General features: G+C 38.9%; 1 protein-coding gene across 2 annotated transcripts; it reads right to left on the bottom strand.

The window, feature by feature from the left end:
• Positions 1-383: 383 nt before the first annotated feature.
• Positions 384-9,674, bottom strand: cnih1 (cornichon family member 1). 2 transcript variants are annotated; one of them, XM_069661611.1, is made up of 6 exons: positions 9,458-9,674; positions 7,719-7,787; positions 7,399-7,446; positions 3,053-3,165; positions 2,214-2,357; positions 384-1,741 (listed from the first exon to the last, which is right to left on the bottom strand). In XM_069661611.1, exons 1-6 carry the CDS (start codon positions 9,536-9,538, stop codon positions 1,714-1,716), a joined length of 483 nt encoding a protein of 160 aa, XP_069517712.1. In that variant the 5' UTR covers positions 9,539-9,674; the 3' UTR covers positions 384-1,713. The 2 variants fall into 2 exon arrangements, with proteins under 2 accessions (XP_069517712.1, XP_069517713.1); XM_069661612.1 differs by lacking the exon at positions 7,399-7,446.
• Between the last annotated feature and the right edge of the window lie 284 nt (positions 9,675-9,958).

Here is a 9,958-nt window from a genome sequence, read left to right on the forward strand (position 1 = left end):
ACTTTGATCGGGGGCATTTGCCCCAGGGGATTATGTTGCGGCCGTTTCGCGGCTACAGTGGAGAACATCTAATGGACCGTTTGTTCCTATGAGTCATTTCGACATACAAATTTGTGAAAATAGGGTCCAGGTTTAAAAATACCGAACTTCTCCTTTAGAGGAAATGTTTTCTCAAGTGGAGAGAGAATTTAACTGTAGCCCCCTGTTGGCGATGCAGCGTTAAGACACTAATGCTTTAACCTGTTTAAAATAAAGAGATTTCGGCCATTTTTGAACAAACAATGGGTCCGAAAGAAGAACATTACTACTTAAAATCCTTTAGCTGCTCATGAACTCATTTCCTTTAGAGGTTTTGAGTTAAAACAACACTCCAGTCCACAATAACAGAGTGGGACAGTTTTTATTCAGATTCAGAATAAACTCAAGTCATTTTCTAGATGGGACATGATGGGATCTAATACATAAAAATTAAATGTTTTTTGCGACAAATGATCATCCCTTTCCCTGATAAATTTACACATTTGAAAAAATGGCAATAAATACTCTGGTGATTTCTGTCTAAACAGCCTCGACAAAAGGAATCACTATCCAGATTTGATTCTGGAAATTACCCCACCCTGCGAGGAGTGCTTGATATCCTGCAGACATACAAAGTCAAATGAAGAACAGAATAAATAAACACTGGAGTTCCTACAGCTGTGGAATATTTGGTGATGAAATGTCAAAAACACATTGAGGAATTTTAAAAAGGTACAATCAACAGTATGGCACATCAGCAGTTTCCTACTAAAGCTCAAATGCAGAAAGCAGAGATGAACAGAACTTCTTAACGTACTGTTGAATCTACCTTTCAGTCTAAAGAAACACAGGTTACACACACACACACACACATCGCTGTCTACTCTGGATTCACACATCAGAAAAGAAATATTGCCGTTAATGTTATTAACAGGGATTACATGATTAAGATGTGATGATACAAAGGTCCGAAGTATGGAAAAAAAAAATACATCAGATAGTTTGAAAACTGATGTGACAACCAGACTATGATTGTCCCTGTGCAATGTTTCACTAAGTGATAAAAACCATGCACTTCAGCCCTCTCTGTACACAACTGCACCTCCAAGTAAGACCTTTAAGTGTCTGCAGGTAAAAACAGAAGTCTAGTTTGCATTTGCCTTTACCTTAATGGATGATAATGAATCACGTGGCAGGTATAAATTAGCTGTTAAAAGCCAAGAATCTAATTAGCAGAAAAATCTAAAACGCAGTTTAGCACACAGATCAGATTCTCACATATAATGCACACCTGAAAGTGTCTTACCTATCCTGTAAACACTCAAAAGTTGGGAACCAAGATGGAAAAAAAACTTTATTTAAATCCCAAAGCATCCAAAAATCACCACAAAAATTTAAAATAAAAAAAAGGAAAAATAAACTTGTCCATTCAGGTTTGTCCTCATTTTCCATAAATTTTTTACTGTAGTGCTATGAGAGGAACGCTGAGACCGAGATATTCTCTTAAAACAGGCTAAATGTTTCCGAAATGACACTCTGCGCTGTGAGTGGGGGGGTTCGAGAGTTCGTCCGCTAGAAATGGCGTCTTGTGTTGCTGAACGGTGGTCTTCTCCAGCAGGTCCAGTGTTCCAGCACTAAGATCATAGTGTCTGGTCGTCTACTGTACATGCAGGTCCTTTCTCCTCATCGTCTGGTTTAGGAGCTCACCAGAACATAAATCATCCTGTTAGAAATAAGATCAAATCAGTCACTGTGTTGGATTTTACAGGGTTTAACTTCTTTACATAAAGTTAAAGTTCAACATTTTGCAAAATACTCATATTTCTCTCAGCAAGAAACCTAATAAAAGATTGATGCCACTCTCATGTTTGTAGAATAATCAATAGAGCAGCAACCAATTAGGCTAGCTTAGCGTAAAGACTGGAAACTACTAGCCCGTCTCAGTTCAACGATAACTAAATCCACCTACTGGGACCTTTAAAGCTCGTGAATTAACATGACAAGTCTTGTTTGTTTAATCTGTCAAATATATTCTCTTTACAGATAATGTGTGCCGAACTTTTTTTTAAAAGCCAAATTTAAAACTACCTACCAAATCGTTACAAACTACATCTCCAAATTATACAAAAACTTCTGTGCAAATCAGACACGGTTTTTTTTTCTTTCATTAAAACACGAACAACAAAGACCCGTACCCGTAGAGATAGTAGAAGAACGAGAGGAGGTAGAAAGCCAGTTTGCACCAGCCTTCTTTTTGACAGAACGCCAGGATGTCGGCGTTCATGATGGTCGTTGGGTCGTAGAGTCCTGGACAGCTCATCACAGGTCTGCTCATATACCTGCATCACAGGTAAAAACAAAAAACAAACGTTAAGTCAGATTATATTCTAACATTTTAATTATGCTAAGCGTTTTTTTGTTTTAACACTGTTTTTAAGAAGTGGACGTAGCAACTGTTGTGGTCAACAGTTTTGAAGTTTCAAATTTGGCATTTTAGCCACTGCCATCTTTGTTTTAGGACCATATTTGGACAAGATGGAACTGAGAGAAGCGAGGGGTTAACAAACACAAGGTGCATCCGTAATTAAATACACAGGCATATTAACTGGGACGCTTATTTTGTCGTGTAAAAACAGCATCTTAAAAAATGTACTAGGTGAAGAAAAGGAAGTCACTGTGGTAGCCAATAATCAATCACAGGTAGCCACACCCTATTTTATCATCTATTTTACTTTAAATGGGACCATACTTTGCCAAATGAACATCATGTGGCATTGAAGAAGACTTGAAACTAGAATTTGTGACCATAAACTTTTAGAAAAGTAAGAAGCAGGCTTATTTTGTCACACTTCTATACACTAGTTTGTCTGTTTGAAAATTGGATTCGCCCCCTGCTGGTCATTAGAAATAATGCAGGTTTAAGTCCCATCTTAATTGGCTTACTGACAGACACTGGGCGACATCTCCTTTTTATTCTAACGTCTATGGGAGTAATACAGGTGATAATAAGTAGACCTTAACATGAGACACACACCTCCAGACATGATAAGCCAGCAGTGGTAAGTTGAGACAGAGGGTGAGCCACTCGGCCGCACAGAAGAACATCACGCAGAAGAAGAAATGGATGAGATACTCTGGGAGCACCAGCTGTAAAGAGCAAAATGTATAGAAAACATCAGAGTCCACATACAGACAATCAGTTCAACTCCATCATTCTCATTAGCCTGTATGCTGATTAATGTAATTATTAAATAGATTAACTGTTCGCACAATAATTACCAAGTGTGGAGTCACATGGAATAAATGTAGTGATGTGCACACTGGCCAGAAGATAATACAGAGCATGTCAGAGCGTCAAAGGAAATGAGGTCTTTTTTTACAAGAAGAAAGCGGAGCTATTTAAAGAGACAGACATCTAAAACTGCATCAGCTCCACAGAGAGACAAAAACAGAGGTGAAATTCAAATGAGCTGCAGCGAGGAGCTTATGTTAACACTGCGTTTATATAAACTCAGGCCTACCTTAATGTTATTTTACTACTTTGAGCTATTGTGCTGTAGATTAATTCTTGCTTTATCGTGTGTAACACAATAAACAGGGTGGAAAATTAAGACCTGCCACCTGCAAAATTGGAGTGATGTTTAACACTAACCTAAGCCCAACTTAAAAAACCCTCACAGTGAGGCTTATAAATGTCCTCTGACTCGTGTCTAGAAACAATTGTTTTCAACCATATAGCAAAATCATTACACGTTTAGTCTTTCACAATAATTCATAAGGCTGCCATTTTCCTCTGACGCCATGCTTAGGGTATGAAACTTAAATACTTATGTCTTACTGCTGAGTTTGCATATCATAGAAAGGTCTGACAACTTTCACAGCTTCCTGATTGATCTGCAACTGAAAAGTCAGTGTATAGTGATTGACACTGGGTCATATTTCAAGAAAAATGTACCATAAATGTTATCAATAACTAGCCAACTTCACTGCTAGTTAGGAGTGTATGCCTTTCCTATGGTATCATGTTTCACTATGAAACAGTAATGTTAGCTAGAAAGATGTTGAGTGCTATCAGCTGTATTTAACTACAGCGTAGCTCAGTTATAGCTTAAACAACATTTGATAACCCAGTAACTACTTTGAACAACACAACAGTTTGCATTAATACACTTTTTGCTAATATTACTGTTAGCTAGGAAGTTGCTGAATGCTATGGTCAATATGGCCTATCTTTCATACTAACAATTGTTTAAGAAGTGGCAACATTCTAATGTCAGCTGCTGCCTAACCTTAGCTAATGGGTTAGCGAATATGTTTTTTAAACATAAAATATTAGATAGGAAGCGGATGCATGCTAATGTCTAACATTAGCTTACAGGTTAAAGATAAAACAATATATTTGATTACCTTTGGACAGGAGCTAATGTCAGAATTCAGCCACTTTCAAGCTTGTAAGCCGTTAGCTAGGAAGTGGCTAGATATTTGATAACCCTTTAGCTACCTTTGGACAACAGCTCTTGTCAACACTAAGCAACTTTATAGCTAATATGGTTAGCTGGGAATTGGCCGAATGCTAACCTTTAAGTTTTTATACAATTGGTTATTAAATATGTTGTTTTAACTTGAAGTGGTAACTTGGAAGTAGTTGAATGCTAATAATAGCTATTGCCTTACATAGCCAAATGAGTTATAGCTAAAGCAACTTGCTACCGTTGGCCAACACCTCATGTCAGAAATCACCCACTACCTAGGGAGTATTTTGGTTAGCTGGGAAGTTGCAGAATGCTAACCTTATGGTCTGATGTTACTAAAAGACTGGTTAAATGCTAACACTAAGTTATCAACAAGGTTGTTTTGATGTAAAATATGGTCCAATGTCCTTTCAGATTTCCACTAAACATTGTCCTTTCAGTTGCTCATCAATCAGGAAATTGTGAAATGATAAATTGAAAATGGCCGCCATGTGAATATGATCCGTATTGGTAAACTATGTTGGCAGAATTAATAAATCTACTTCAAGCTTTTGCAAATGGACAGAAAAGGTTGATTTCCCACCCTGCTTGTTTATCATGCATCATCAAATCTGACCACAAGTTAAAAAAAAAGGGGAACCCATCGACAACTTGCTCTGCAGAATATTTGCTCATCACAACGTGTTCTGCAAACCTACAGATCATCCCACTTCCTCACACACTGGAGAAGGACCATGCTGTGAGCACTAGCAGTGTTGTGATGCAGCAGCCTGCCTCGGGTCGACAGAGTTCGAGCTGGTGCGGGGATTCACAGGGGCAGATGGAGGCACCACATGGAAGCCATGCATTCAAAGAAGAGCAGAGGGCGAAAAAGGGGGCGGGCAATCGTCAGCCCACAGATGGAAAGGTGAGGGGCGTGTAGGGAGGGGAAGGTGCAGGAAGGGGTGGGGGCTGTAATGTGTGGAAATCCTGCACTGTGCTGCCAAATACAGAACAACTGATCAAAGCACAAAACGTGCCAAATCTGAGCTGACAATCCACACGCAAAAAGACTGGCCACGGTCAAAACTGCAGAGAGTACTGATGATTGAATTGTGCATTAAAAACAGAAATCTGTACTTATAACTAAAATAACTCCTCCTACCACTGATATCACTAACCAATCAGATGTCCCAAATATTGCTGAGCTGGAGCATGTTGGGATTCTGCAGCCATCTGTTCTGAACCACAGGTGATAAAGGTCAGAGCCAACACTGAGCTCATGTATATGTATTCAGTAGCTTAGTTCTGCTAAGAGCTGAATTAAAACTGCAGCCTCCACCTCAAACAAAAGTACATCCATGAGGATATTTGACTTTTATTCAGTTTACTACAACACAAATTAAGCTTTACCCTACACCGTAATCCACAGCTCCAAGTATCAATGTTCAAAAAGCTACATACCTGAACTGATTTAAAGGGAAATTCCAGCATTAAATGTAAAATTAGAGCTCAGGTTTAAAAATGATTAATAGGTATGAAACATTTTGGAATTGCTCGAGTACGGTTGCCTAGTTGCGAAGTTATCCTTGTGGAGAAACGCACCAAATCAAAGAACGTTAACCAAAGTGCTCGTTTTTCTCTCTTGTTATTCTCCAACAACATTTCGGAAAGAATCCCTACAGAGTTGAGCTTTTTAATCAGACAGTAAGATGCTTTTTTAAACAAACATCTGTTACGTCTCTCTCTAAACGTCCAGACTCCATTGACAAAAACACTCATTTTACCTTGCAGAACCTGGGAGTTGTACCTTGGGTTTAACAGAGATTGAGTTGTACCTTTCCTGGATTTGTTAGAACATTTGTACTGTTGTGTGTTACAAAAGTATTGTTTATGATATGAACAAACCAAAAAGTCACTAACTAACCAATATAAGCATCAGTAGACCAGCAACTGCTGTGTACTAGGAGGGTAAATTATTGTTTTTGTCAATGGAGTGTGGTAGCTTTGAACAGAGTAATGTAACGTCTGTTTCTGGTTTGAAAACATAAATCTTTATGTTAGGCAACTAGATTAACAATGTGAACCTGTCAGTGGCAAAAACCAGAACTTTTAGGGAATGTACTTTGACTGGGCACATTTGTGTGCAGGTGTTTTTGCCATTACAGTCTGTTTCCAGCTGCCGGCTGAAGCAATCTACTGGAGGAATTCCAAAACCTTTAGTACCTAATAGTCAGGAGCCAAAATAATTTAAAAAATTGGCCCAGGTTTAAAATTCCCATAATATAGATCTGTAAGGAAACTGTAAATAGGCATAGTGTTGCGTTACTGATCTTAAACTGAAGACTATTTTTCTGACTGTCTTGAGTTTACTGGGAATTTACTGTACCAGTAACTATAACACTAATTGCAAACAAAGGGTAGGTTGTAATAAAGATCATGCATGTTTTGAGCATTTGCAAGTCTTTTCAGTTAACAGCTACACTCTAACAAAAATCAATAAGACTGGATGTTTGATGATGGAGAATATTGTCCAAAGACACACACACAGAGGCTCCTACACATAAATAAGTAGCTTAACATGCAGTCAAATAAATTGGTTAGATGTGGTACAAATAGGTCAATAGAAAGCACAATCCCGTATTTTAATCATTCCCTTAAAGCTGCAATTTAAAGTTTTTTAAGCAACAAGAACTATGCTTAACATCCACAACAGTCAAAAATGCTCAGAAACATGTAAATTAACATATTCTACATGACAGGAAAAAACCTGAGGCACAGGTGGCATTTTGTCTAATCCCAGGCTGAGCTCCGGCCTTAAGTCTGAGATTAGTTAACTGAAAAGACGTTTGCAAACACTTCTCCGTGCAAAATGACAAGACTGCAGACTGAGTTGAACTTAGCGGGCATTTTAAAGATTGGTACAAACCTTCAAAGCAATTTTGACTCTTTTTATCTTTTTGACCTTTTCAACTGTCTTTTTGCCGTTAAAGTGTAAAAAAAAAAAAAAAAAAAAGCAGATTAGGAAAAACAAAAACAACAAAAAGGCGTTAGAGAGTTGGACAGCTGACAAGATCACTGAATTCATAACAGGCAGGTTATTTAGCATAACAGTGCAGAGATATGATTGAAAAAGACAGGTAGGTGGATAAAGTTATTCTAAAATAAATGAAAAAACCTTAGACAGAGCTTTTCTGCATGCAGTCAAAGAGGCAAGGAAGGAGCGTCAGGTACGGTGGTGTTACTTACCGGATTTAAAGTGTTACACTGATCTATAGGATTCTTGTAATCAGTCTTCAGCTCATCAAATGCTATTATCTGGGGGAACAAGATCATCACAATGTAACAGTGTACAGTCATCTGCTCAAAATGAATCCTACATTACATTTTGTAAAAAGGCAAAAAATGCATGAAGGCACTGTGATGGCGATAACGTCATATGTAAAATGCTTAATTTGTGCAGTATTTCAAAAAACATTTTCCAGTATATTCGTAAATACCTGTATTTTGTTATGTATATTTGCCTTATTTTTCTGTTTTTGGATGTTTTTATTGACAATTGACCTAGTAACCCATTCTTGTTTACATGTATGTCTGTCTATTCCTGTGTAACTAAATGGGGTACAATGCAAAGAATTTAGGGATGCACAATATTATCGGCACGTTATTGGTATCTGCAGATTATTGCTTGAAAATGACATATCGGCAGATGTGGCATTTTTCTGCCAATATTTTCCGCCGGTAAAACAACGCTTTAATTACGCCTAAATGCTTGATGATTCCCTAAAAAAGCTTGACATAATGCTAAGACATTTGCGGCAAGTGTGCACGCGCACTGCAAGATGTCTGCGGTATGGGAGCTTTTCATAGCGGATAGCAAGGTGGTTATTTGCAATGGTTGCTCAGCATCGATGCGAGGAAGGGCCAAATCTCATTATCCAAGCCTGTCTAAGTTGAATGAATATTAGTTTGATCTGAAAGAAAATGTTACATACAAATAAACGACATTTTGTACATAATCTAACTTTAAGTACTTTTCTTATATTGCCCAGCGAATGTGTACATTTCAAAAAGCACTGTATTATGTTATTGCTGCATCTGCCAGTGGGCCACTACAATAAGAGTAGGCATGATGTCAGTACCACTAAAGGGGAGACGTGATGTTCTCTGCAATTAGGTGGAGAAAAACATGTGCCTAATATATCGGTATGGAAATAGGTAATAGACGAAAAGGGTTGGAAAATATCGGCAAAAAGTCCAATATCGTGCGTCCCTAGTTTAAATACCGACTAAGTGAATTATTAACTAATTAATTATTAACTGAACTAACATTCACTTTTTGTCACATTACTTTAAACTTTACAATCTGTACTGCCATTGCCGACATTTTGACGAAGTAAACGCTATTACGAAAAAAAGAAGTGTCATACGTCGGAAAATTGGTGGAAACACCTGACAGCAGCCTCGCAGTTCTGTTTTGTCGCTCTATTAATGCAAGTTAATGTTAGCAAAGCCTGCTAACTAGCTGCCTAGCTAGCTTAACAATAATAAGTAGGCAGAAGTCTGACAAGTCAATTTACCGGTACATTTGTTATAAACGGACTACGATTGATATCAACGCGACAAAAAAACGGGTTTACGGGAGTACGTGAGATATTTGTAATGCTGTTTTAACCGCCAGCTAACTTTAGCTGCTAGCCAACGATTGGGTGTGTGTCATTCATTCTACAACGGTTACGTTCCATGTCACGCGCACTGAACACTGAGCTCGCGGCAGTTTCTATGGAGTTGGCCTGGATACGTTCCGTACAGACGTCGCCCAGAACTGGGGAGAGTTCCGTAAAGACCCTTAAACAGTGTAGCTACAAAGGTGGCCTAGCGTTATCCCGTCCTGTGCCAGCCCTCCTCGCTCTTTCACCCACATTAATGAGCGCCGCTGGAGTGGCGGATCAACGGTCCTATACAGACATGTCTGAATATGTACTTACATGCCAGATAGCGAAGAAGATAAGCGCCGCTGTTAGCAACAGAGCAAGCATGTAACAAAAGGCCGCGAATGTGAACGCCATTTTTTCTCCGGTTCGGCTGCTCGGTTCCTGGCTCAGTCAGCGGATGATGCAGGCAGCTTCGTTCGCAACCGATTTGAGATTTCTTAGCGTGTCTTCTTCTTCTATAGTAGGCGTTCATCTATGTGGCATCCATATTGTTGCATTACTGCCATCTTCTGGAGTTATTTTTTCGTGTTGTGGCGTTCGCGAACGATCCGATTCTTTTGAACGGCTCTTTGGTGCGAACGTCGGGAACCGAGTCGTAGGTGAGAGCCGTTCTTTTTATAGTTGTGCCCAAAATTCACTGCCCGCCCTAGATCCACCCCCCTTTATGCGAAATTACCACAAGCAGCTTTTTTCAACTGCAACTCCGCTATACTAGGTCATGTGCAGCGGAATCATGTCACCACAACGTAGTACAGACAGTGAGCAACATTGTAA

Source organism: Semicossyphus pulcher, unplaced genomic scaffold, assembly GCF_022749685.1.
Source record: "Semicossyphus pulcher isolate SPU_LCO1_2020_fin unplaced genomic scaffold, fSemPul1.0.p SCAF_14, whole genome shotgun sequence".
Taxonomy (NCBI): domain Eukaryota; kingdom Metazoa; phylum Chordata; class Actinopteri; order Labriformes; family Labridae; genus Semicossyphus; species Semicossyphus pulcher.